Raw genomic sequence first — 25785 nt, 5'->3', positions numbered from 1 at the left:
GTATGAATTCGAATTACAAGATGCTGCGTGCCTTTTCCCATCATGAAGTCATGGCGCGCCGTGAGTGCCCCTTTTTGCGCCGGTTCTGTTGACACGACGTGCCATCGCCATGCAATTCATCTCGTCCCCTCTAGCACTCCATCGCTTACCAACACCTCTACCTTTTTCAACCTTTTCCCACCTACACATCCTCCACCCTCACCCTCCCCCCCTCCTTGGACTCCGCAGCCACACGCTCGGCCCTCAACTTCTTCGCCGCCAACCTCTCCATGTCACGGCGCATATCAGCAATGAGGCGGCTGCGCTGGCGAATGCGGGCGCCGTAGCGGTAAAAGACGAACGGGATGGGTATGAGCAGGACCTCGAGCAGGCCGAGCAGCGTGCCGGCCCAGTGCGGGCCGAGCGAGTTGTACATGGCGGGGCCGGCGAGCGGCAGCACGCCGCCCATGACGGAGCGCAGGACCGAGTTGCCGGCGAGGGCCGACGCGGCGAAGACGCCGTAGGTGCTGGCGAGGAAGTTGGACGAGTAGATGAAGACGGTGCAGTTGCCGGCCTGTGCGTGGGGAGGGTGTGTTAGCGAGGTTGCGAGAAAAGGATGGGGAGAGAAGAGAGGTCGTACGCCAAAAGGTATGCCAGCCAGGATCGGCCACCACCAGCCGACGGGCGGAGTGGCCGTCCACGCGAACCACAGCTCGCCGGCCGGAATGAGCAGCGCGGCGACGCAGATGATGGAGACCATGGCTTCAGGGGGCGGCCGGCCGGTGGCCGGGTCGGCAGCGTGGCGCGAGATGACGCGGCGGATGAGCGGCTCGCCGCAGATGGCGAGCATGTTGCCCAGGCCGATGCCTAGGTACGACAGGCCAGTGGCGCCGGGGCTGAAGCCGCGGATGTTGGTGAAGACGATGGGGTACGCTACAAAACACAGATACAGAATGGCGTAGACGACTGCGACGTAGAGGTTCCAGAAGATGCTGGGAAGGTTTGGTTAGTGGGAGAGGGGAATAGCGGCAAAGGGACTCACCATATCGGCTCGAAAATCGCCATGATGAATGGCCGCGACAGGTTGACCTTGAGCATGGGCCAAAACGGACTCTTGTCGTCGTAGCGGCTCCACCACTTGGGGTTGCCCGTCTCACGGCGCCGCGCCGACGCGCGCTGGCGGAGAATGGCTGGCGCGTACGTCTCGCGCACGAAGCACATGAGGACGAAGGACACGCCGCCGCAGCACATGACGACCCAGTTGGTCCACCGCCATCCCAGGTATTGATACACGAAGCCGCCGACTACGGGACCTGTTGATAGTGAGCCTGGTTAGTGTTGAAAGGGCTCTGGGAGTCAAGTGCGCACCTATGACGGGCTGGTAAAGTCAGTATGCGTTGATTCAGGGGAGGTTGAAAACTTACCCCGTTCATGGGGCCAATACTCCAAATAGAAAAGGCAGCCGCCCTGTGATCGTCATCGACAATGTCAGAAATACTGCCAGGTGCCATCGCAATCATGGAGCTGCCAGCCAGCGCTCCAAAGAAGCGCGTGATGAGAATGGTTTCGAGGTTCTTGGCCAGGGCGCAGGGCAGGACGAGTATCGTGAACAGCGCCATGCTAATCATGTAGATGGGCCGCCGGCCAAACATCTCCGACAAGGGTGCTAGGAAGAGCGAACCGAGTGCCAGCGCGCAAAGGTACGTCGTCATACCGAGCACTGCAATCGTCTTGTTTGAGATGTTGAAGTCGTGCATCATACCCTCGATACCTGAAGAATAGGAAGTCGAATACATGACGCTGTCAAGGTTAGCATTTGGAAACGCTTGAATGCCCAGAGACGCATGTCTGGCACAAAGAAACAGTGACACATCTTGGAAGCAAAGGTTCGACAATGACAAAAACACTTACACCGTAGTCGTCGAAAAGGCACATGCAAAAATAATAAATGACCTGTAGAGCAGCGGCCACGCTCGGGGATTGTCCGTCTCGCCATCGTCCTCCCAATCGACCTCAAAACCCGGATCCGACGTGGCATTGGTAGCGACGGACCTACCCGTCGCCTTTCGACCCAGACACTCACCGTCCCTCGTCCCGCTCGCTCTTGAAATGCAATGCTGCAGTCCCAACTCTTGCTCCGTCACGCGCTCAAGGTCGTCTCGTCGGCTGCTGCGAGAGTCCACATGACGCAACGATTCTCCTGAGGAATCCGAGTCGCTGCTCGACGCCGTCGAGGCCGGGTAGCTGTGCTTTTCGGACGGGTCCTTGGCGGGTGAGTCGTCCATGGAGGATTCGTGGAGCGAGTGATTGGCGGCGGAATTCATGGCGAGATGTTGAAAGGCGAAAGATAGTGGCACGCTGAGAGGCACGCGTGAGTCGTCAAGTGCTCTACTCCCGGAATGCGTGTTCAATTTGTCTGGTGCGTTGTTTGAATGCTCCGAGACCGGCAGCCATCAATTGGTGACTGTGGTTGCGCAGGAGGTTCTTTATGACTGGACGTCCCAACGGGTTGCGTGCGTCTCCTGCAGTACCAATATGCGGGGGCCAGGACAGTCAAGCTTAGCGAGAAGGCGGGAGGAAAAATGGGGATTCAGTCTTTGGGTGGGCCACGGCGTAGAAGCTCGGTAGAACAGTTGGAGAAGGAATGGAAACGGGATGAGAGAGAAAAGGCTTGACGCGCTAGAAAAAAGCCTACTCCTACTGAAGGAAGGAGGAATCAAACAGCGTCCAAGTCAAGGGCACAGAAAGAGGAAAGAGGAAAAGTGCTAAAAAGAATGAATGGCCCTGCCCCATGATTGACACGATTGCAGCCGAACATACACCATGGGGTCGGTCATTTAGTCACCCACGGCTGTGGACGTTTTCCTCGAGGATGATAGGGCGCCATCTGGAGAGCAGAGTGGGGCGTGTCGAATTGAGGCAGCTAGCCGTGCAAAGGGCGCTGTCACTCGGCGAGCGACCATCCATACGAGCGGCCCTATTCCGCGCCCTGGACATGACGCAATGCCAACCTGGATGGTTGCGAATCGGGATTTGCAAATGGTGGCGAGATTCATGATCGGTTTCTTGGCCGCAACAATCGAGGCCGCAGAGACTGGAGGCAATTGTGTTTTGCCAGAGAGACAAGTCGTCGACAAAGTCAATTGGCTGGCATGGTCGTTGAAAAAGCAACGCTGGGCACGCCGGCGTCGGCGTCGGCGTCGGCCGCGGCGTTCACCACCACCCGCGCCCACAGAGAAAAAAAGACCCTGACCGGCTGGGCTGGTTACGACGCGGAGTACGATCCGCGTGCGGAGTGCTGGTGTTGCTGATGTGCCGGTAGCCGGTGGGGTGCAGCTGGCTCGGCTTACCGCTGAAAGCATCAACCAACTCGCTCGACGCCGCCGATGCCAGCCGTCCTCACGCCTTCACTCTGGCCGTGATATCTCTTCGACGCGCTCGGAAGAGTCCGAGACATTGCTAAAATCTTCTCGTCAGCGGACGCCTCATCGAATGGGTTATCCAAATGCTGTATCGATTCTGTTTGCTCTGATTCTCTTGGCCTTCCCTCAACATCTCAAAATCTCAACACTCGACACGCGCTCTTGCAAAACTATACACGGCGAAACATCTTCCTCCATCATCTCAATGCTTGAACTGGTCTTCCGTCACTCCCTTGCCCATGGCTGCCGTTGAACTCACACCACCTGACACCATCTTGAGCATATTGTCGACATAGTTGGCGCCGCTCCACTTCTGATGCGTGACGACGTCAACCTTGTTGTCCATCTCGGGCTCCTGGACCAACTCGCCGTACGCCGCCATGCCGCGCTTGGCGTAGGCCTTGCTGAACGTGTCGCTGATGAGCGCCGTCTGGTGCAGGCCCGCCAGCGTGATGAACTGCCAGCAGTAGCCCAGCTCGGCGAGCCGCTTGATGTACGTCTCTTGCTCGTTGCGCGGCATGGCCTTTTTCCAATTGAACGACGGCGAGAGGTTGTACGCCAGCCTGCGTTGGTTTGTTAGCGCCACTCTGGAAGTGTGTCGGTGTACTCACTTTTGCTCCGGCCACACGGCGTGGACGCCGTCCGCAAATTCCTTGGCCTGCTTGAAGTCGGGCAGCTTACTCTCCATCCAGATGAGGTCGGCGAACGGGGCGTACGCAATGGCGCGGTTGATGGCGCACTGGCAGCCGCCCTGGTAGCGGTAGTAACCCTCGCGAGTCCTCGCAGAGTCCCAGTCAAAGTAAATGTCGACGCCGGTGATGCCCTTGGCAATGGCGCGCGCCTCGGCGTTGCTCTTTCCCCTGCTCTGGTCCAGGAATTGCTGGATCAGCTGCGCCTTGTTGACGTGCACGCCGGCGTTGATCGTGTCGGCCACGGCCTCGTGGAAGAGCTTGAGACCCGCCTGGGCGACCCATTCGTCCTCGATGCGCTGCAGCTCGTCACCGTTCTTGCCCGCCTGCTCAGCTGCGACCATGAGGTCGTTCAAGGGCTGAAGAGCTGGGTTCGTGGCGCCCTGGATGAAGGCGTGGTCGCGAGGGTCAATCGTCGAGGTAATGAGCGTGGCAGCTTCGGAATCGGTGCGGGCAATGGCCAGCAAATCGGTTCCCATGATGTCGGCTTGCGCACGAATGGCAACGAGACGGTTGATGTGCTCGCTGATGGGCACCAGCACCTTGCCAGCCATGTGTCCACACTTCTTGGTGCCAGGGGCTTGGTCCTCAATGTGGATTCCAGCAGCTCCTTTCTCAATGAACAGCTTGGTAAGCTTCATGATGGCAGTCAAGCCTCCATGTCCAGTATCCGCATCCGCAATGATTGGCCGCAGGTAGTCAATGTTTGCAAGCTTGCTGCGTTGCTCTTTGGGAAACCCGAGGCGCTCTTCCCTCTGCTTCCGGTCGTGGAATAGCTGCGCGAAGAAGAGGTGTTGCACTTTGTTTGGGACGGTCGTCTGGTCTAGTAAGTATCCATCCGATCACATCAAGACAAAACTGACCATGGGGTAGTCTGCAAGATCTGGGCCGGGCTCGTCTGTAGACGACGCAGTCGACGAGCATTGCCAGCCCGACACGTATACGGTATCAATGTACTTGGCCATCTGGGTGACCATGACCGGATCCAAGCAGCCATACGTGAAGCTCGCGTCCTTGTTCTACTCGTTGTCAACATTCGTCCTCTCAGCTTCGGCATGTGAAAGTACCTTGAAGCGTCCTTCCAGTGTACGCCAGACCTTCTTGGACTGCTCGTTGCTCGGATATTGAATCTTCAGGTTGCCTCTCTTGGTAACAATCTGCTCAGCCGTAAACGGCCGCTTGGTATACCTCCATCGCGAGTCGGACCACCACTGCTTGACAGCCTGGACCTCTTGCTGAAAGACGCGGTCCTCGTCGTCGAGAGAAGGCATCTGGGGGAGCATCGAACCGGACGCCATGATGGGATGGAACCTGAATTGCTGCTAGGCGGATGAAGGTGGTGAGGGAATTTGGCGTCGCCGCTGCAACGAGAAGCTCCAACAACAGGGCCGAGAGGAGCCAAGGTAGTATAAATCCAGCTACTCCAGCTCGCCTGGCCGCGTGAGCCAAAAGGACATGTTCGGGACAGGTCGGGTAAGGGGGCCTGGGTCCGGCCAGCCAAAGTCAAGCTCCAGCCCATAGCTCGCCCATTGGGCCGAGGTGCTGTAGTTCAGAAGCATCAAAGGATAGTCGCGCGCTCAGGCGGGAATCATGGCCCTTTGGTCCGAGGCCTGGAGGACGCGGGGCACTCTTGTGGTTGGCTGGCCTGCCTTCTGGGGCGGATGGGCTGCCGCACGTGCCGTATGCATGACGTTACTGGGGCTCCCACTGTACGTTTATTCTGACATGTGAAGTGCTACGACGACGGAGAGCCCCAAATTGCTGTGAACTGAGCGTTTTTGCGAATCGCGTCAAATGCCATTCGTTGCCAGTCATCTTGGAGCGCACATCAACCCCACATTCTTGACAACAGCTGGATGAAAGGAGCACCTCGGTTATCCATGTCTGGCGCTAGGCCTATTCCGGCACTATTTTGGAGCATGGTAGCGGCAAGGATGTATGACGAGTGACTCAGTGCTGAACTAGCCGCGCTAGGAAAATGTACTGAGTCCTGCTTGCATCTTGAGCGTCTTTGAAGATCGATTAGAGCTTGTATAAACTAGTAACGATAGGTCAACTCCTTTGCTATGCCCCAGGAATGCACGAGATTGGCCATGAAAATAGTCCATGCAATGTACGAGTAATTATGAGAACCATCTCCGACTGATCGGACGAGGTAGAGCGAAAGGCAAGTTAGCCCAACCCTCACTGCCTTGTCGACAAAATCCAATACCTCTGTGAAGCCAGCAACATATCTTTGAGCAAGAAACAGCTTTACCAAACAACGCCTGTAGATGTGCGTGTCTGGACAGTGTTCGTGGACGTACTCATCCAGAGGCGAGAACTTCTGAACTCGAATATCTTCGCGCGTGTGGGTCTTGATGGAATCGACCTTGTCTGGATAGCTGGCTGCTGCCGGAGGACAGCGCAATTTCTTGACCAGCGCCCATCCCAGTCGACCGTTGCGGTCTTTGTCTTTCGAGTCAACCGAGTTGTCCAATTTTGCCAGGGGCAGGTCTGGCAGTAACTCTGGGCGTGAGATCCACACGGTCCGATTTCTCTCCTCTGTGAAGATGCACTCGCGGTCAAACGCCTCCGAGGAATGAGCGTAGTGAACGAAGCGGCTGTAAAAGGCCGGTGTGAGGACTCGGATTTCGATGTCCTCAGACGCAGAAGTTGGAAGCTTCGAAGAGGGAAAGGTTTCTGACGTTCCCATTCCAGGAGGAGGTGAGTATGAGACCCGCAATGGTGACTGCTTGGCGAGGGCGCAAAGATATCTGCGGAAAAACGCCTCAAGTGCCACCTCTTCAGCAGTTGGTTGGCGTGCGACGCTAGTCGGAAGTATTTCAGGGCGGAAAAAGATATCTAGCTTCCTCCGAAAGTAGAGCTTAGATGCCTGTCTCAGTATTCGTGGAAAGGTCATGAATCCGACCCACCACCACTTGGAGATGAACGAAAAACTATCAGACTTTGTGGCAGTCCGGGGATCCAGTGGACTCTTCTCCGAAAAGACTCGGGCGACCAGCTTTGCGCGTCCTTCGGAGGAATTGAGGACAATGCTGTTGTCGAATTTTGGAGTTTGAGGACTTCCAAAAAATGGATCCCGTGCTGTCAAAGCATAGGACCCTTTCCGCGAATTGAACGGCGAGACGTGAAAGTCCTTGGGCCAAGTTTCAACAAATTTCATCGCGTTGGAGTCTCGCTTCTCTGACGTGTTGTCGGCTGCTTTGAGAAGGTACATGCGTCTCTCGTCAAAAGTGTTGTTGACTTCCAAGACCATAAATCGGAGCTCATTTTCCTCGGAGTAGATGTACCAAAACGATACGGGGTTGAACTGATATCCAAGGAATTTCGGAGCGGTGACAAGGTAGGCGTGATGCCATGATTCATCATCGACTCCCTGTTTCAGTCAGTAAAGCTCTGTGAATTTTGACTGTAGCGTCTGACCTGTGAACGAAGATATTGAGCCAGTTTGCCTTTGAGAGTATTGTCCTGGCCTCCTCTCTCAAGGTAATCAGAGCCTTGAACATGGAACCATCCCCTACGATTTTGGTGTCTAGGGAGAAGGTCCGTATCGACTGATATCAGAGAGCCGTATCGGCGGGGATGGTCAGTGGGACCAACAGGAATGCCAACCAAGAGATAAGAATATACAAAAGAGTGTTTCTTGGGGAACATTCGAGAGTGCGTAGTACAGCTGGGGATGAGAAGCGGAGTACAATGGCGGTCAGTTCCATCCAGATCCTCTTTGCTCGAACGGCTTGCTGTCCTAGGACGCAGAGAGCTCGAGGCAACGGCGCCGGTGATGAGAAGGACGGCCAGAATGGAGAGGGGTTTCCAGAAGTTCCAAACGACGAGCAATACCGAAATTGCTACAAATCTATGCAGATCACGGGCAGCTTCAGGGTCGTCTAGAAAGTATCGAATAGACCATGACGAGATCCAGCTGGCGAGACAAATGGAAGCGATGAGTCCATGGTTGAAGCCAATGAGTGCGGAGGATACCAGCACCGGCAGAATCAAGTTTGCCATTGACGAGGTGACCATGTTGCCAGCATCCAGGCCGAGTGTCGTTGAGACGGCTGTGGTGCGAGGCACTGCATTCCAGTAAGGTGGTAGCTGACCACTAACCAGTCCGGGTTACATCATCGACACGCTCCAATGGCAGTGATCTCCCGTCGGCGCTAGTCCCGCTATGGTTAGCGCGTCGGTCCCGCAAACGCCGACCAAAAGCTCCACCCAAAACTTTCTGTCGGCGTCGGCGAGAGTGTCGCGCTCGCAGGAAAAAATCAACGACATCTTACAACAACATGGCTCCGAACGCAGTGGATTCCAAAAAGCGCAAGCGCAAGAGTGTCAACAAGAGCACCGACGTCTCTACACCCAAGCCTACCCCCGCAACCGAAAGCCCTGCTCCGGCCAAGAAACCCTCCGAGGGCGAAAAGACGAAACCGAGGAAAAAGTCCAAGAAGGACTCCGATAGCGAGGAAGAACGGGAGGAGACGGAGGAGAGCATAAACAAGCAGCTGAAGAAGGTCGCCGCGGCAGCTGGTGCCAAGGTCGTCGAGGACGCCGGAGAGGATTCGAGCGACGACGCGCAGGATGAAGATAAGGTGGAGGGCGACAATGCCGCTCAAAACGAATCCGACCTGCCCTTTGCGAGCCGAATGAGCCTCCCGAATGTGGATACCGAACCGGAATCGTTTGCTGAGCTCCAGCTCAACCCCAAGACACAAAAGGCGATTGAGCAAATGGGTTTCGCGAAAATGACCGAAATCCAGAGGCGAGCGATTCCGCCTCTGCTCGCGGGCAAGGACGTGTTGGGCGCGGCAAAGACTGGATCTGGTAAAACGCTGGCTTTCTTGATTCCTGTGGTGGAAATGCTGTCGGCTTTGAGATTCAAGCCGCGCAACGGAACCGGTGCCGTCGTTCTCTCGCCGACCAGAGAACTTGCGCTGCAAATATTTGGTGTTGCCAGGGAGCTTTTGGAGCACCACAGTCAAACCTTTGGCATCGTGATTGGAGGAGCGAACCGCAGGGCCGAGGCCGAAAAGCTGCAAAAGGGTTGCAATTTGCTCATTGCAACTCCCGGACGTCTTCTCGACCACCTGCAAAACACGCCAGGCTTTGTCTTCAAGAACCTCAAGACTGTAAGTTTGCCACGCTCCACTCAAGATCCAGTCTAACTTGTCTAGTTGATCATCGACGAGGCCGACCGGTTGCTTGAAATTGGTTTCGAAGACGAAGTTCGCCAGATTGTCAAGATTCTCCCGGACGACAGACAAACGATGCTCTTTTCGGCCACGCAGACACGCAAGGTCGAGGATTTGGCCAGGATCTCGTTCAAGCCGGGACCCCTCATGGTTGACGTAGCCTACCACGAGGAACACAGCACGGCAGAAGGACTCGAGCAGGGATACGTCCTCTGCGAACCAGACCTGCGCTTCCGCCTGCTCTTCACATTTCTCAAGAAGCACATCAAGAAGAAGGTGGTGGTCTTCATGTCGAGCTGCAAGAGCGTGCAGTACTTTGCGGAGCTCCTCAACTTCATCGACCTGCCGGTTTTAGCGCTGCACGGCAACATGAAACAACAAAAGCGGACCAACGTGCGTGTTTCTAGTAGATTGACAGAACGGCCGGCTAATGACGCAATCAGGTGTTTTTTGAATTCTGCAACGCAAAGCAAGGCATATTGGTAGCCACGGACGTTGCGGCTCGTGGACTCGACGTGCCAAATGTTGACTGGGTGTAAGTGGAGGACATGTAGGCGCGCGATCAAGACTGACTCGAGCGCAGGCTGCAATTTGACCCGCCGGATTCGCCCAAGGAGTATATTCGTGCGTCAGACCCAGAGCGTTTCATGGGAGAAGAGCAAAATGTCTAACCAGATTGCAGATCGCGCTGGTCGCACCGCTCGCGCTGGCAGCAGCGGAAAAAGCTTGATTATCCTCAACCCTTCCGAAGTCGGGTTCCTTGCCCATCTCAAGGAAGCTCGCGTGCCCTTGGTCGAGTAAGTTTCCACGTTTCTGCTTAGTGACCAGAGCTGACGTCAGGCAGGTTTGAACTGCCGGCCCGCAAACTGCTCAACATCCAGAGCCAGCTCGAGAAGCTGATTACGTCCAATTACTACTTGAACAAGGTTTGTTGCACGACAGCATACTGTATACAGGGCGTGGCTGACAGCATGACAGTCGGCAAAGGAAGGCTACAAGGCATATCTTCAAGCGTACGCAAGCCACAGCCTGCGGAGCGTGTTCGACGTGCACAAGCTCGACCTGGCCAAAATCGCCAAGTCGTACGGCTTCTCTGTGCCGCCGCGGATCGACATTCAATTGGGGGCGAGCATGACGCGCGACAAGAAGCAGCAGGGAAGGAGGTCGTATGGCAGCCAGCCGTCGCAGGCACGAAAGTTCAAAAACTAGACGTCGTGGGATGTGGTGAGGGTTTGACACGGAGGCGGTTTCGAAAACGGACACGGACTAGTGCGGGCGCCATGACGCACTCCCGCCGTCGACTGTCGCAGACGGGACGTGAGCAGGAAGGAAGGCATTTTGGGACTGGCGCATTGTGTGGTATCCAAGTGATTGCGGCCAAGCAGCATTGTTTGTGCTTGGCGGGCGTTGAGGGGCTAGCTACAAAAGTTCGTATTCAGTCTAATGATGCAAAGCATTACGCGAGCAGAGCAAAGGTCATGATGCGCTTGGCGGCGGGCGGGTGGCTTTTTCGTGTGAGGTGGCAAAGAAGGGCGATGTGATGTTGTGCAGAGGGCCAGCGAATGACGAGCAGCGCTGGAGTAGCCGGGCGACAGGACCGACACACGTCAGACAGTTTGGGCAGAGGGTGGTAATCAAGGTGACGCGGGAGAGGGCTGGGCAACGAAAGGGGCAAAAATACAGAGCGGAGGGCGATAAGGTAACGTCGAGCTTCATCACCGGACGCGGTCATGCTTCGGGCGGCGCGTCGAGAGGAGAGGGGGGATCCCCTGCTGCGATCGACACGGGATGATCTGGTGGTGAGGGTGAGGAAGAGGATGAGGATGAGGATGGGGACGGGGACGAGGTCAAGACCATGTTGCAAGGCTCCGTCAGGGCGCGCTCGACGCACGGATAGCACACGAGGGCGTCTTTGTATTTCATCTCGTGGTTGTGGCTATGTTGGATGCCGTCGTCGATGGCAATTTCGAGGGGCGACAGGGCACTGCAGGGAACAAGCCATGTCAGCGACGGGCAGCAGTCCTTCCTTTTTCTCTTTTATTTTCGTCAATTGGCCTGGCCGCGTCAGTCGTAGTCGTAGCCGCAGCGAGTCTGTCTGTCATTAATATTACGACAATACGGGTACGATGCACGCCCCCTGACCTCGCCCTCTCTCTCTCTCTGCTTGGCCCTTGGCTGCGTTCCTCGTCAACTCTGGCTGCGACTCTCCATTTCTCCGCGCCTCTTGGTCCAGAGCCGTGTACCAGCGTCGCCTGCTCAGCCCCATTGCCGTCTTCCAAAAACTCTCGCCGGTCCCGGTCTGCTCCTCCGTCTTCTGTCTCCTATCCTCGCCGTCGCTCGTTCAACACCACTAGTCATCTCTCCTGTCTGCTTCCCTACATCCCGCCCGGAGGCCTACCATTCGATCGTTTGCTTGCGCTAGCACCCCTCGCCCGCCCGTCGCTGTTGCCGCCGTGCCAAATTCGGCCCTCCACGTCCGCCTCCGCTTGCCTGCGGTGAGCTGAGTTGCGCTGCGTCAAGGACCCGACCCGACCACCTGTCGTCGCAGCAACTCCACACCCACCACTCGCTCGCCGCGCGCATCCCCCAAGCTCGCTTTGTCGCCTCCACACCCACACCCAACCACCCATACACGCTCGTTCAGCCTCCCGCCCACAACAATCAACCGCCAGTCTCGTCTTTCACCACCGCTGCTGGTTTGGTCCTCCTCGAGCAGCCTCCCCTCGGATTCTGACCAGGAGGCGGCGCACCCGCCTTCTCACCACCGACTCCTAATACTCCGCCTAAATTCGACCCCTCTGCATCCCACACGATGCGATCCGCCTCATTATCCTCGCGGGCATTCGCCCTCCTTCTATGCTTCCTTTCGCTGCTCGCGCCCCTCGTCGGCGCCGAGCGCATGATCGAATCCAACTCGCTCAACCCGTGCATGGCCAACTCGAGCTTCTCCGCCACCCTCTTCAACGTCGTCTTTACCCCAGACAACAAGACCCTGACCTTCAACATTGTCGGAGTCTCGGACATTTCTGGAAATGTCACGGCTGAACTCGAGGTCTATGCGTACGGCTACAAGGTCCTGAAGCAGAAACTGGATCCGTGCGAGAATGCCGACCTCAAGGGTCTCTGCCCCATGAACACTGGCCAAATCAACATCGAGTCCAACGTCGTCCTGGATGAGTCCACCATCAAATCTGTGCCGAGTAAGTAGCACATCAGCAAACAAATGGTCGCGCTCTAACGCCCTCAGACATTGCCTACACCGTCCCCGACCTCGATGGCATGGTGCAAATCTACATCAACGACACCGACACTGGCAAGGCCGTCGCCTGTGTCGAGGCCGATCTGTCCAATGGCAAGACCGTCTACCAAAAGGGTGTCGGTTGGGCGACCGCCGTAATTGCTGGCTCCGGTCTCGCGGCCTCCGCCATTACCTCTGGCCTCGGCCACTCCAACACCGCCGCTCACGTCGCCGCCAACGCGCTCTCTCTCTTTGGTTACTTCCAGTCCCAGGCCTACATTGGCATGACTGCCGTTGAACTGCCGCCCATCGTCGCTTCGTGGACCCAGAATTTCCAGTGGAGCATGGGTATCATCAGAGTCAAGTTCCTGCAACAAATGGCCACTTGGTACCAGCGCGCGACGGGTGGCACTCCTTCCAAGGTCCTCTCGAGCCTTGCGACGACGTCGGTCGAGGTTGAGAAGCGTGCCCTGCACAAGATGGCGAGACTCAGCAAGCGCGCCATGATGCTCGCCAAAAGAACCAACAGCGACGTCAACCAGGCCGAGACGACCAAGGTGGTCACGGTCAAGGGCATTGAGAGGGTCGGCTTCCGCATGAACATTGAGCTGACCAACATTTTCATGACCGGATACGCCTTCTTCATCATTTTCATTCTGTTTGTCGTTTTGGGAGTATGCATCTTCAAAGGAACCCTCGAAGGCCTGGCCAAAGCCGGCAGGATGAGGAGCAACAAGTTCCAAGAGTTTCGCAACGGCTGGTTGACCGTCTTGAAGGGAATTCTCTTCCGCATTGTTAGTCTCCTTTCCACGTTTCAATCGGCAAAACTGACAGGTCTAGATTTTGATTGGTTTCCCGCAAATGGTGGTCCTTTGCTTCTGGGAGCTCACCAAGAAGGACTCTGCCGGTGAAATCGTTCTCGCCATCTTCACCATCGTCACCATGGTCTGCATCCTGGGCTGGGCTTCTTCCAAGGTCATTCGCATCGCGCAGCGATCCATCACGATGCACAAGAACCCTGCGTACATTCTGTACTCGGACCCGGTCTCGCTCAACAAGTGGGGTTTCCTCTACGTTCAATTCAAGGCCACGGCCTACTATTTCATCGTCCCCGTTCTCTCCTTCACTCTGGTCAAGGGCATGTTTATTGCTCTGGGTCAAGGAAGCGGCACCACTCAGGCCATTGCTCTGGTTCTCCTCGAAGCCGGTCTTCTCATCACCATTAGCATCCTGAGGCCGTACATGGACAAGAAGACGAATGCTTTCAACATTGCCATTTCGGCCGTCAACTTTGTCAGCTCCATTTTCTTGTTGATTTTCACCGGCATCTTCAACCAACCCGTAAGTACGATTTGCTCCTTTTGGTAATCACCACTAACAAGTGTAGGGCATCGTCACTGGTGTCATGGGCGTCATCTTCTTCGTCTACAACGCCGTCTTTGCGCTCGTGCTCCTCATCATGGTCCTGGCGTCGTCATACTTTGCGCTGAGCTCCAAGAACCCCGACACGCGCTACCAGCCAATGCGCGACGACCGCGGATCCTTCATCAAGTCGAACCCGCAGCTCACGACGGAGCTGGACGCGCTGGGAGCGACGGCTCGCGGCGAGGGCAAGACGGCGCCGTACAAGCGCACCGGCATCGACGACGACGAGGACTCGTTCTCGTCAGGCTCTCTCGGCCGCGACGGACAGCCCAAGGTGGCCGAGGCGGGCTACTACGGCCAAGTGCCTCGCAGCCCCGTCGACCCGTCGGTGCCCATGTTCCCGGCCAACGGCGCAGACAACCGGTCGGCGCCGCCGTCGTACTCGTCGCCGCGGGGCAGCCCGGCGCCGAATGGGGGTTACGGGCGGACGAACACGATGGGGAGCGACGTTGGGAGGAGGGCGAACAATGCCAGTCCGTGGCAAAGGGGGGCCGGATATGACCATTAGGTTGCTTTTGGGCGAAGAGGAGGTGGTTGAATATTGAATAAGAGATTATGGTGGTGATGGGGAAGGGTAGATTGGGAGGGAAGGTGGTTGTTGCTGTTGTTATTGGCTGTTGGTAGTAGCCTGCCTGCCTCATTTTTGTCGATTCGAGCCTTGAAGAAAGCCACACACATTCACACTTACTTTTACACCTTTTTTTTCCTTTCAAAATCTCGAATACGAAGATTCGGATAATGGCAGCATTCTAATTGTAATGGTTGCCGCTGAAATGAGCACGAAGCATGCCATAGCACACCCACCTTGCACCGCACTTCGAGGGGAGACCAAGGAAGGCAGGCAGTGAGATGGTCGGTAGACGGTAGTCGGTAGTCGAAGAAATGACATTGCGCCCGCTCGTATCGTCGCTCTCTGTGATGTTAGTTTTGGATCTGTATCTAGATGTCAACCCGGTACGGTGGAGTGTGGGAGTTGTCGGGTTGGTGGGTGGGGCGACGCGCGGGGGGAGCGTTGGTTGGGGTGGGCAGGGGGGGTCCTGGACTGGATTGTCGTGGGGGCAGCAGCAGCGGCAGTGAGGGTATATGTGCCGTATATGTGTATGTATGTAGAGTGGAGTGGAGTGAGCGGAGTGCGCCTGTTCCTGCATACCTTGGCTATCTATGGGTACATGGAGGCGCATACATGGCATACATGGCATGGCATAGCATAGCATACAAGCCTGGCAGGCAGGTGGGTGGGTAGATAAGGCATCACCCACCACCACCACCACCAAGAAAATGACGGGTCCCAATCGCATCCCATGGCAATCGAAGCATACATGCCGGATTGCCGCATCGAGCCATGCCTGGGTGCCCGGCGAAACCATCACACACACCGCAGCGACTTAGACTAGTCGTGTCGGACGGCATGCTGCAAACAGCGCGCGTGGGTGTCGTTGGACTGGAGTTGGACTGGAGTTGGACTGGAGTTGGCTGGGGGGCTGTCTGTCGATGCGACAACGACGCGACGCGACGTTGCAAAAGCAAGGGAAGAAGAGGGAAGACCACGGCACCTCACCCACCCACCCACCCACGCCCACCCTCGCCCACACGTGCATGAGGCCGTTGATCCAGACGCTCCTCGCCGGCGTGGACTGGGCTGGACGATGAGTGAGGGAGAGCGACGGCTTTATCTACGCGCCCTCGCCCTCGCCCTCGCCCTCGCCCTCTCGCTTTGGCGCCATCATCGTGGCCTCTCGACTCCTACATGACCACACTGACCTTCCGTTCCGTCCACCTCAGTCTCTCTCGTCAGCTGACGCTGCGCGAACGTGTCCTCCAGTCCCGTTGCCATCGCCGCACGTCGACGCCGCTACACTACTGAAAGACAGCAAGAAACAACTGCCGCCGTCGTGTGTGCCGTTTAGCCCATCAGCTGCCCGCGCTAGCTGCTAACTTTTTTGCTCCCTCGACTCCAGAGTCCACCCTGTCCCAGATCAGCACGTTTTGCTCCCGCATTTTGACTTTCTAGACAAATCTTGTCGTCTCATTTCCTTGATTCCCGAATTTCTCGCGCCGGGCCTGCCCTTGTATCGTCAAAGATCGGCCTATCAATTTTTTTTCTTTCTCTCTGTCTCTCTCTTTATTGCGTGCATATATGCTTTCATCCTCTCCCGCCCATCCTTGACCATCTTGCATCTTTGTCCCCGAGAGAGCCCTACCCGCTCCTATACTACCGCGGAGGCGTCTCACGTCCAACGGCGGCCATCGGCTCTCCAACGCGCCCCATCTCACGCCTCTCTTGGGCGGTCATCATACCGCCGCCGCCGCCCGGCCCTACCGAATCATCGACTCCAGGATCTGCGTATCACGATTCGAGCAAAAGCTTAATCCGGCAGCCGGCCTGGCCTGTGGTGCAAAGACAAGACGTCGCGTCGCACCCTCTCCGCCGCTCGCCGCTACATGCCCGCGTAGTCATGGCTTCTCTGACGTCTTGTTCCTGCTACGTCCACCTCCACCACCGCCGCTAGAGTCGCCATTGCACCCCGTGGCTCCCACGCGCCCCGTCACTGGCCGCCGTCACTTGTTCCAACTTGTAGCAGACCTTGGGGGATAAATATCGAACGAGGTACCTTGTGTTGCCGCACGCCGCGCCGCCCGTTCAGGCAGGCACTTCTCCTCCACCATGGTTCCTTCCTTTTCCGGCCATGGCTCCAACACCATGACCCCGCCGGCCACTCCACCGACTGGTCCTCGATCAAACCAGAGCCATGTCCCGCAGACGAGTCTACACAGTCCATTGACGTCGCCAACGACTTCTCAGCCATTGCTACCACCGCTATCGAGCACGACGTGCGCAGCAGCATCTCAGGACAAAAGTAATAAAAATACTACCACTACAATGGCGATTCGCGTCAGCGCCGACGGCGTCTGGGAGAATGCGACCGCCTATACCCTCACGAACGATGCGCCCCTCGGCGTTGGGGCGTGGAGCTCCGTCCACCTCGCCATCCCGTCGGAAGACTGCAGGTCAATATCAGCACCGGCAGCTGCCGACACTCCCCCTGCGACACCAGTAGGGCGATCTACTCAGGGATTCTCAAGGCTGACGGCGTCTCCTCCCAGCAGGCACTCGCCAGCAGCAGCCGCCGCAGCAGCAGGGACGCAACCGGGATTCGCATCACTCAACTCCATCAAGGCCAGCGCGGTATGGGCCGTCAAGGCGCCGATTAACAAGACGGCGCAGACGGTCATCCGCAGCGAAGCCCGCATCCTCTCGCGCATCTTCAGCCACCAGCCGCAGCCGCCGCCGCCGGCGCAGTACGTCGTCCCCTTCCACGGACTGGACCCGCAGACGGGCAACCTCGTCATGGACGCGCTGCCCCTGACGCTCGACGACTTCATCAACGAGGACCTGGCGGCGCTGCCCGAGCCCCGCCGCGCCGCTCTCCTGGCAGACGTGTTTCCGCTGCTGGCCCAGCACCTGCTCGCCGGCCTCGACTGGCTGCATACGGCCGCCGGCGTCGTCCACGCTGACATCAAGCCCTCCAACATCCTGCTGCGGCCCACGCGCGCGGGCGTCGCCGCCTCGATGCTCCAGCAGCGCTTGCAGTCCGCGACGTCTCTTGCCGTCGGCGCCACATTAGTCCGCCCTTCACTGCTCGCGGCGCTCGACGAAGCGGGCGAACAGGGGAAAGAGGGGGAAAGGGGGCCGACGCCGGATAGGAGAGAGCAGCTCGCCTTCACGCCGCTGTACACCGACTTCTCGGCCGCCCTCTCACTGCGCCCCGACGCGCCCGTCACGCCGCCGCCCGCCAACTCCACCTCCGCCGCCACCACGACACCGCCCACGTCGCCGACGCACGCCGTCCGCCTCTCCGACCCTTCACACCAACAACCCTCACACCCCACGCCCTCGCCCTTCGCAGCCGGCACGTGGGACTTCCTCGCGCCCGAACTCTGCCGCGCGACCACGCCACCGCCCGTGCCGACGCCGTCGTCCGACGTCTACGCCCTCGGCATCACCTTCCTGACGCTGCTGACGGGCGCGTCGCCGTTCGATGCCGTGGCGCAGGGCAACGCCATCAGGCGGCGGGAGATGATCCGCGTGGGCGACGCGGTGGGGTTTGCGGCCATGGACGCGCGGGGCGGGAAGAGGGTGCGGGATGTGGCGAGGGGCATGGTCAGGGGTAGGGGGCAGGGGCAGGGGCAGGGGCAGCGGGGTGCGGAGGCGAGCGAGGAGAGAGAGAAGGATGGCGAGAAGAGACTGGCGGGTTGGTTGAGGGCTGGCTTGGCCAAGAGCGCTGAGAAGAGAGTCGCGGCGAGGGAGTGGGGCGGGTGGGTCGCGGCCGCGTTTGGACGCCGCTCTGGTGATGGGGGGAGTGAGGCGTAGGGGGAGTGCGTAGTGTAGGGCGTGGGTTGGATGGGGGTGGACGGGTTCGACAGGATTGGATACAAGACGAAGATGCGAAATGCGAAAGGCAGGCAGGCAGGCAGGCAGGCAGGTAGGCAGGCAGGTAGGCAGGCGGGCAATCTTGGACCATCATCACTCACACTGGGTAGAAGCGATACGTCTTTTGGCGGTTTTGGAATTGGAATTGGACTAAAGTATTGGTGGTGGTGGTGGTGGTGGTGGTGGTGGTGGATTACCCCCCTTTTCCTTTTGGAGTACATTCAAATAGAGTCATATAGAAATGTACCTATTCTTCACGCACTCTCTCTCTCTCTCTCTCTCTCTGTGTGTGTGTGTGTGTGTGTGTGTGTATGGCAAGGGGCAGGGGAGGAGGGTGGACAGGCAAAGGGCGTTCCGGCCGGTACATAGGCAGGACACGAAGTTACCTATCCGGCAACACCGTTTCCCCAAGCGGGAAAAGCTTCATCTCGATGGTGGTGGTAGAGAGAGTTGGAACAAACAGACTCGACGACGTTGCTCGAAGGCCCATCTCGCCATCTCTCTTCTTTCCGCGATCTCGAGTCCCGCTTCCTCTGGGCATTTCGACTCGCGTCGTGGGTTCTTCTTCTTCTTCTTCTTCTTCTGTGTGTGGCGGGCGGGGCGGGAAGGGTGGGTGGGTGGGTGTCGCAGCGGTGCTCATCTGTTGACGATATATCGTCAGCCTGCCTGCCATTCGGCATGGCGAGAAGACGAACGCAAAACAGGAAGCGAGGGAAAGGGGAAGTAGTTGTTGGACAGCAAGATGTAGCCTATCGTCGTCGTCGTCGTCGTCGTCGTCGTCGTCGCCGCAAATACTCCCATGTATGCTAGAAGTTATATCTCGGACTGTTGGCCAGCCAAAGCCGCTACCTCGGCGTTTGCTACCATAGATGGAACAGGTTCGGTGCGTCGTAGTGGTGGATTTTGGTGCTCTCTGCTTTGTACGTGATTTGATTTGGACCGACGCATGCCTTTCTGTTTGTGCACCACCGGGAAAACGATGGATTTTGCTTGTTTGCCTGTTTGCCATGTACCCCCTGTCCGGCCTTTGAATGCCTTCTCCGTCCTCCACAGTTTCCTTCATCGGTCAAGCCGCCCTTCTCTCAGCTGGGCGGAGTGGTCCTCGTCTCAGGAGAAGCAAGGCGCGGAGGGCCCTCAGCGCATGGCGGAAGACGATGGCTGCTTACGAATTCCTCAAAGTAGCTTCTCGACGTGTAGACCAGAGCAGCGCCTCGCGCAGTGTCGGACCGGTATCTCCTGGGGCTCTTGCTCGAGGTCTCGAGGCGCGAGGGTCTCCAATATATGGAACCTGACGAAGGCGGCTCTTGGTCGGGGACTTCTGTATGTTGGTCTTTGGAGCACGGCTGCTCAGGACGCCCGGGGATGATTTCTGGAGACTCGAGCCTGTCGTTGTCGTCGTCGTCGAACTCGCCCCCTTCCCCATGTCTGTCGCCATCATGGTCTCAGTCTGCTCGCCCCGGCGACGGCTCATGGCGTTCGGAAATTTATGCCTCCTGATGTCGTCACACTCCAACCACACCAGGCTGCTCTTTTCCCTCCTGGCCTCGGGAAGAGCCCGCTGAAGTCTGCCCATGGACGACGGCATTCTGGACCTTTTCGTGTTGTCAATTTTCTTGAGCTCGCCCTGCTCCGCTTCAGTGAGGGATGCATCGTCAACATGGCCCAAGATGTCGATCCCGCCCTGCTGCTGCCCCTCCCCTCCAGCTTGCGTCTCCCTCTCCCTTCCCCTTCCCCTGTCCCCAGCCTGCCCCTCCAGCACTTCAATCTTGGCTCTCTGCAACTCCACAATCTCAGCCAGCATGCCCAGCTGCGCGTCGCGCAGCTCGTCGCGCTCCACATGCGCCAGCGCTTCGTCCTTGAGCAGGCGGATGCTGCTCTCGTGCTCCGCGATGCGGCGGCCGCGCCAGGCGACGCGCTTCTTGAGGCGATCGCGCTTCCGCTCGCGAGCCTCGAAGCGCTTGACACGGCGCGAGTAGCGGCCCTCGAGGCGCGCGATGATGGCTTCGTGCCGCTCGCGGCCCTGCTCCAGCTGGCGGATTTGCCTGCGTTGGTGGCGCAGCGAGCGGCGTTTGCGCTGGACGCGGCTGTGCATTTCGTCAATGGCCTGCTGCTGCCTCTGCGCTTCTTTTTCGATGTCGAGCTCCAGCGTCTCGATCTGCTCCTGCTGCTCTTGGATCGTGTCTTCCTGGTCGAGGCACTTGAGGTCGTTGCTTTTGACGCGGGCGCCGTCTTGGTCGTCATCTTGGTCGTCGTCGTCGTCATCAAGTTCATCTTGAAGGTCAGAGAACTCGTCATCGCTGCTGTCGGCCTTGTTGCTCTCTTCGTCGCTTCCAAAGTCATAGTTGAGTGCCTCGCCAGTTCCCCTACAGTGCTTGCAGCCAAAGTCACACGGGCTGGGCATGGCGACTTTTCGTTGACTTGTTGGTCGTAGGTGGCACAAGGCGAAGACAGTCAGTCAGAATGGAGTAGAGGAGGAAGTGATGGTCCCAGCAGCGCCAGGCGACTTCCGGTGGAAGTGAGGGTGTTGGGGTGTAGGAGTAGCGAGTAGACGACCGCGACGCAGCGGAGCGCGAGTTTTGAGCTCATCGACGCTCGCCGAGGTGAGTGAAGCGTCAAGAGCAGCTCGCTGGACGAGCGGAGTCTGGCTGACAGTCACGCCGCGTGGAAGCATTCAGCACGATTGCCTGCCTGTCATGTCGTCAGCGTCCTTGACGATGTTGGGACCAGGGGCTCCGCGTACCTTGAGCTTCATTTCTTCTCCAACACTGCAATCGAGTCGAATAAATGGTGGTGAAATAGAGAAGGCAGAACAGCCAAATGCAAAGGGCTTAGAGAATTTCTCATCAATTCAGACTCCCACCATCTAGTCGGCAATTCAAAACATTTACCCCCATCCAACGCCATTATCTCAGTAGATGGTGCCCGGCGTGGCCGGCACACCTCTGCCACGGTCTTCTGCTTCTTCCGCCGCCTCGGTGTATGATACAAGACTCGCAGACAACGCAGCAGCCGCATTCAAGCTTCTGCTGCCAGCCACCAGAGTCGGAGGAGGGAAGGAGTTTGTGATTCCAAAAATCTCCGAAAATTCGACGAGAAAAATGTAAAGAAACAGGAAGAAGTGGAGTGGTGTGTGAGCGTCGAACGAAACCGACAAATACAAAAACGCCATGTCGTGCTGTCTAGAACGAGTAAAAGAGAAACCGTGTGACGCGCGAGCTGGAGTAGCAGTGACCGAAGCGCCGTCTCCCAAGAGGCGCGATTGGTACACCCGCCGAAGAACAGACTGCCGTTGTCGTTGTTGCCGTATACCGATTCCCTTGTTTCTGGAAGCTTTTTGGTGTATCCCTCAGTACGTTGCCGATGATTGTCTGGAGACGCGAGTGACGTTCCTCGGATCGGCGTATTTTCCATTGGCATGCGCGCACACCAAAAAGATTTCCACAACCCACTCCATGATATCCCAAAATTTTGTCTGAACTCCGGCTATTTGCCAGCCCGTTGCCACCCCCGGACGGAGGTTATTTGTGTGTGGGCCAGCTCCCCTTAGCTCCCCGTTAACCCAAGCCGAAGCAGAGAATCCTAAGCGGCCTGCGTTTGCGGCGGCGGCGGCGGGGCCTCGAGTCGCGTGTTCTCGGCCATCATACGCTGGAAGCCGATGCCGACGCCTTCGATGACGGCAAGGAGGATGGCGCAGCCAATGGCGCCGTTGCGGACAGCCTTGGGACCGCCGCGGACGGCGAGGGCACCACCGGTGAAGAAGCCCGCGATGATAGCGTTCCACGGGTCTTCCTTCTTGCGGACGCCCTTGACGGCGCAATCAAAGGTGCTGAAGAGACCGCCCCAGACGCCAAAGTTGCCGCCCAGTACTGGTGCACGCGCCTTGATGGCCGTGATTGCTGTGCCTTGTCAGACGAGCCTTTTCGTCGGTTGTGCATCACGTACCGCCTATCCTGCGCTCACCATACGGCGAGTTGCGGAAACCTTTGATCCCGTGCCATACTGTCCGATTGTGAGTAGAGGTTGCTTGAGGAGGGAACTCGAATCGTACCTGCACCACCGATGGCCTGGAATCGTTAGCAGAGTCTATGGAAGAGGGGGATACGACATACTCCCATACAAAACGCACCACCAAAGTCGGACAGAGCAACCCACGGGCAAGGATCTCTCGAGTGGTCCATGGCGAAGTTGACGAGACGGAAGAGTTTGTTGGGTGTGGCTTGCAACTGCTACAACGAGATGGAGGATTGACGACGGAGAGGTGTCGAAGGGTCGGGCGCGAGAGGTTGGCTCGTGGGCGTTGGCGTTGGGTTGCGAGGCTGGATGGTGATGATGCGCCGCTCCGCCGGGGAAAAATGTAAGTCGACCGACTTGCCAGTATCACGTGACTCACCCGCCATGATGCCCGCGGTGACATCAACAAAACCTTCAGGGACCGCCGGCACCCTTTAAGCATTGCCAAGAAGGGTCCTAGAAAAAGCTCTCATTATGCGATTCGCTATCATCTACACACGCGACTCAAACGCCTGAAAAGGCCAAGTTTTGGCCGAAAACAACTCATACAATCGCCGAAAGCCGGAATGACGTCCCCCAACACTCTGAATGGTATCTTTCGCAAACAAACATCATGGCATGCGCCTGTCATCTAAAACGGAAAAGGAAATATCGTAAAACGTGGTCAAGAGCTTTTGAACAGCATGCGCAAGCCCGAGGGCTCTTTCTTGGGTTTGGGACGTTTGTCCCGGTCAGACTTGTCCGACTTGTCCGACTTGAAAGTCTTTTCAGACTTGTGAGTCTTTCGCGGCTTTGAGCTGCGGGTCGTCTTTTTGCTCCGGCGCGATTTGAGGTCGTCCTCCTTGATGAGACCTTCTTCAATGAAGCGGTCTGCGGCGCCGGGAGTGACCAACTCGTGTTCGACGTTGGTGCCGACGCTGTTGGCCGCAACGTCTGCGATGCCTCGACGCCATCTTTCAATGCGGCTGAGCTCGGGGGGTTCAAGCTCATCCAAGACGTATCGATCATTGCCTTCCTCGATCGGCTTGACTGGTCCGCCATATTCCAGGGGCTTTTCCTCGGTCTTGGTGGTAATCTTCTTGATGATCTTGTAGCCTCCGAGGGCTACGATGGTGACGCCAACACCAACTCCAGCTGCAATCATGAATTGCGGGCTTGCCAAAAGGGCCACGACGGCTGGAAAGCTGCCCTTGAGGACTGTCAATGCTCCGGGTCCAAGTTTGGTGACAATGGTGCTAATCTCGGCCAAGGTGAGAGCGACGGCAGCCAATGCGTCTGGATTCTTTTCAAGACTGCCAATCATGGACGTGACAGAATGATGGACGCAATTGGCTTCGTCGAGGATCCTCGTGAGACCATTGACCTTGTCGCGGAGCTCCAGTTCCTCTTCGGCGCGGTGGTCGGGAAGAGGGGGAGGAATCTCTCCATATGCTAGGTCCAAATCGACCGAGTCCCTGGAATCTCGTTTGCTGGACTTGGAGCGTCTGAGAAAGAGGCCGTCCGTGTACCGCCGCGCGAGCGCGTCGTGATTATCGTCACGAGGGGTTTCTTCATCGGCAAACGTCTCGGTGTAACCACGCTCTAGCGGGGGTTTGTCGTTGCTTGACCTCCACTTTTTGGTCTTTTTGGATCGCTTGGACGACTCGGACTGGCCGTCGTCGATTCTCAAGTTCTCCAGCCGGCGCTCGATGCGCCTCTGCTCAACCTCGGCATCGCGGACAGCCTTGATCTCGGCCTTGCGCTCGCGATAGGCCGACTTGGCCTCTTTGAAGACGTTGACAAGGTGTTGGCTCTGGATGAGTCAGATGACGATGCCGAAAAAGAAGAGGGGGGGCGTACAGTCTTGACGACCTTGCCAGACTTGTTGACAATGGTAATGGTTTGCCCAAGTGCCACCATCCTGGAGGTCTGCAGTTTGGACGCAGGCCAAGGTTGTGGAACGAAGAAAGAGCGACAGAGTCGTAGCAAGGATGCAGGCGAAAGGCGAGCTGCAGCAACAAGGTTGGACTTGGATCTGAAGGACGCAAGGGCAAAGTATATTCTTAAGGGGTCCAATGCCAAAGGGTCAGAGGGAGAGAGAGGAGGGCGGCGGCCATTTAGGTGGGCACGTCAAGCCGGGGCGAAGTGCGTGGAATGATGTCTGGACTGCGAGAAACCGGGGAAGCGGGAATTTGGCGACGAATCAGATGGAGATGAGGGCGTGGCTCGCGGTGGTTTGTTGGCGGGGAGGACGCTCCTGATGTGCTGCAGGCATGGCGCTTCAGAACCCAGACTTCGGCGCGGCCCTCGCGCTAGGTTATCGCCATCGGTCAGGTCGTCTACGGATACCGGCTGCACTGTGACTGACGCATGCAAGAGACGTGCGTGTCGATGCAGCTGATGTAAACCCGCAGCAGCCTCGACAACGGACAAGAGTCAGGAGAGCAAGCAATGGTCGCCCGTTGGGTTTCGACTTCAGCGCCGCTGGGTTCCTCGTTTGCTGTTTGCCGCCACTGCCGCCACAGCCACATACTAAACCATCCCCGCTGCGCCACTGATCGACTGCAGTCTGTCTATCCGTACTACATGTAGCTGACGCTCGACGTTGCATGCATTCATTTGTCCATCCCGAGCCTCATTCATGCCCAACCAAATCGACCGCTCCTCTGTCCGCTACTGCTCATTTTCGTCGTTTTCGCGCTACATGTTTGCCAGCCGTAGACTGTCTTTTTTTCCGATGGCACATGGACATGCACCGTCTCGAGTTGCTAAAAGCCTGGCTTGTCTCGACTCTCTCTTTCCATGGCCAGTCCTCCATGACCTGGAACCATCTCGTTCCTGCAGGCGGCGGCAAAAGCTGGCTGATTGTGGAAGCATCAGAGCAAGCCACAATCGCCTCCCCTTCATCGCTTCCTGCTGCCAAATGGAGTGCCTGGAGGTGCCATCGCCAGGAGAAATCTCGTCATTGCGTAACGCGTCGTTGCAAGACCACTCGGCGTCAAAATGACTCTTCATTCGTCCGTCGCGGCGCACGGAACAGATCAAAGTCGAAACGCGGAGCCCCGTCCAGCTGGCGCTTATAAAAACATCTTTGGCGGGGAAAATCCTCCGACTGGCGCTCAACCTCCTCGAAGCTCACATGGTCAGTTGTTGACGCAGTCGAGACAAGATCTGATCCAGTCGTTGGACTTTGCCGGGTGCAGCTCAGCCGGGCGAAGCATGTTGGACCTGCGCTTGTCGAGAACCATGAAATGCGGGGCTGATTTCGGTATCGGACGGAGACAAGGGTGCGGCGAATCACAGTATGGACAGAGTGGTAAGTCAACGTTGGAAGAGCTTTGGTTCCGTTTGGTTTGGTCGTTTCCGTTCCTCTTCCATTCGGGTGACTTAGGTTGGACGGCCGGGGCTCTCAATCGGC

At 57.4% G+C, this 25785-nt stretch overlaps 10 protein-coding genes across 10 annotated transcripts; 4 read left to right on the top strand and 6 right to left on the bottom strand.

Moving 5' to 3' along the window:
* Positions 1-181: 181 nt before the first annotated feature.
* J3D65DRAFT_607908 (major facilitator superfamily domain-containing protein) lies at positions 182-2303 on the bottom strand (the record flags this gene model as incomplete). Its single annotated transcript, XM_066798529.1, has 5 exons — positions 182-971; positions 1022-1292; positions 1348-1357; positions 1404-1827; positions 1891-2303. The coding sequence occupies 5 exons, from the start codon at positions 2301-2303 to the stop codon at positions 182-184; spliced, it is 1908 nt and encodes a 635-aa protein (XP_066649806.1).
* A 1300-nt stretch (positions 2304-3603) lies between these two features.
* On the bottom strand, positions 3604-5361 carry J3D65DRAFT_562624 (isocitrate lyase; the record flags this gene model as incomplete). The annotated part of the gene is made up of 4 exons (XM_066797572.1): positions 3604-3964; positions 4013-4908; positions 4954-5109; positions 5158-5361. The coding sequence occupies 4 exons, from the start codon at positions 5359-5361 to the stop codon at positions 3604-3606; spliced, it is 1617 nt and encodes a 538-aa protein (XP_066649805.1).
* Positions 5362-6128: 767 nt separating this feature from the next.
* Positions 6129-8101, bottom strand: J3D65DRAFT_562641 (uncharacterized protein; the record flags this gene model as incomplete). Its single annotated transcript, XM_066797574.1, has 2 exons — positions 6129-7469; positions 7517-8101. The coding sequence occupies 2 exons, from the start codon at positions 8099-8101 to the stop codon at positions 6129-6131; spliced, it is 1926 nt and encodes a 641-aa protein (XP_066649804.1).
* A 237-nt stretch (positions 8102-8338) lies between these two features.
* On the top strand, positions 8339-10749 carry J3D65DRAFT_642821 (dead box ATP-dependent rna helicase). Its single transcript, XM_066802028.1, has 7 exons — positions 8339-9219; positions 9265-9675; positions 9726-9817; positions 9866-9906; positions 9965-10079; positions 10127-10208; positions 10261-10749. Exons 1-7 carry the CDS (start codon positions 8380-8382, stop codon positions 10489-10491), a joined length of 1812 nt encoding a protein of 603 aa, XP_066649803.1. The 5' UTR covers positions 8339-8379; the 3' UTR covers positions 10492-10749.
* A 1462-nt stretch (positions 10750-12211) lies between these two features.
* J3D65DRAFT_648742 (uncharacterized protein) lies at positions 12212-14453 on the top strand (the record flags this gene model as incomplete). The annotated part of the gene is made up of 4 exons (XM_066802408.1): positions 12212-12482; positions 12530-13314; positions 13361-13861; positions 13908-14453. The coding sequence occupies 4 exons, from the start codon at positions 12212-12214 to the stop codon at positions 14451-14453; spliced, it is 2103 nt and encodes a 700-aa protein (XP_066649802.1).
* Positions 14454-16826: 2373 nt separating this feature from the next.
* On the top strand, positions 16827-18317 carry J3D65DRAFT_562652 (kinase-like domain-containing protein; the record flags this gene model as incomplete). The annotated part of the gene is made up of 4 exons (XM_066797575.1): positions 16827-17038; positions 17129-17504; positions 17658-18107; positions 18189-18317. The coding sequence occupies 4 exons, from the start codon at positions 16827-16829 to the stop codon at positions 18315-18317; spliced, it is 1167 nt and encodes a 388-aa protein (XP_066649801.1).
* Positions 18318-18538: 221 nt separating this feature from the next.
* On the bottom strand, positions 18539-19652 carry J3D65DRAFT_175510 (uncharacterized protein). Its single transcript, XM_066794296.1, has one exon. It carries the CDS (start codon positions 19438-19440, stop codon positions 18760-18762), a length of 681 nt encoding a protein of 226 aa, XP_066649800.1. The 5' UTR covers positions 19441-19652; the 3' UTR covers positions 18539-18759.
* A 461-nt stretch (positions 19653-20113) lies between these two features.
* Positions 20114-21114, top strand: J3D65DRAFT_642807 (uncharacterized protein). Its single transcript, XM_066802027.1, has one exon. The coding sequence runs from the start codon at positions 20215-20217 to the stop codon at positions 20806-20808; it is 594 nt and encodes a 197-aa protein (XP_066649799.1). The 5' UTR covers positions 20114-20214; the 3' UTR covers positions 20809-21114.
* An 842-nt stretch (positions 21115-21956) lies between these two features.
* J3D65DRAFT_562533 (putative mitochondrial inner membrane translocase subunit) lies at positions 21957-22555 on the bottom strand (the record flags this gene model as incomplete). The annotated part of the gene is made up of 4 exons (XM_066797568.1): positions 21957-22273; positions 22320-22376; positions 22426-22441; positions 22487-22555. The coding sequence occupies 4 exons, from the start codon at positions 22553-22555 to the stop codon at positions 21957-21959; spliced, it is 459 nt and encodes a 152-aa protein (XP_066649798.1).
* Positions 22556-22831: 276 nt separating this feature from the next.
* On the bottom strand, positions 22832-24485 carry J3D65DRAFT_175362 (uncharacterized protein). The gene is made up of 2 exons (XM_066794295.1): positions 24228-24485; positions 22832-24180 (listed from the first exon to the last, which is right to left on the bottom strand). Exons 1-2 carry the CDS (start codon positions 24285-24287, stop codon positions 23053-23055), a joined length of 1188 nt encoding a protein of 395 aa, XP_066649797.1. The 5' UTR covers positions 24288-24485; the 3' UTR covers positions 22832-23052.
* Between the last annotated feature and the right edge of the window lie 1300 nt (positions 24486-25785).

Source organism: Phyllosticta citribraziliensis (assembly GCF_038025025.1).
Source record: "Phyllosticta citribraziliensis strain CPC 17464 chromosome Unknown J3D65scaffold_17, whole genome shotgun sequence".
Taxonomy (NCBI): Eukaryota; Fungi; Ascomycota; class Dothideomycetes; order Botryosphaeriales; family Phyllostictaceae; genus Phyllosticta; species Phyllosticta citribraziliensis.
This window is presented reverse-complemented; position numbering and strand designations above follow the sequence as displayed.

What these genes read in the sequence shown, in the direction of transcription:
- J3D65DRAFT_175362 (XM_066794295.1), bottom strand. Translation starts at nt 24,287, where the DNA reads ATGGTGGCACTTGGGCAAACCATTACCATTGTCAACAAGTCTGGCAAG. An exon ending in CTGGCAAGGTCGTCAAGACT is followed by an intron (nt 24,181 to 24,227) that starts GTACGCCCCCCC and finishes TGACTCATCCAG; the next exon opens with AGCCAACACCTTGTCAACGT.
- J3D65DRAFT_642821 (XM_066802028.1), top strand. Translation starts at nt 8,380, where the DNA reads ATGGCTCCGAACGCAGTGGATTCCAAAAAGCGCAAGCGCAAGAGTGTC. An exon ending in GTGCCAAATGTTGACTGGGT is followed by an intron (nt 9,818 to 9,865) that starts GTAAGTGGAGGA and finishes ACTCGAGCGCAG; the next exon opens with GCTGCAATTTGACCCGCCGG. An exon ending in TTCGCCCAAGGAGTATATTC is followed by an intron (nt 9,907 to 9,964) that starts GTGCGTCAGACC and finishes ACCAGATTGCAG; the next exon opens with ATCGCGCTGGTCGCACCGCT.
- J3D65DRAFT_175510 (XM_066794296.1), bottom strand. Translation starts at nt 19,440, where the DNA reads ATGAAGGAAACTGTGGAGGACGGAGAAGGCATTCAAAGGCCGGACAGG.
- J3D65DRAFT_642807 (XM_066802027.1), top strand. Translation starts at nt 20,215, where the DNA reads ATGCGCCAGCGCTTCGTCCTTGAGCAGGCGGATGCTGCTCTCGTGCTC.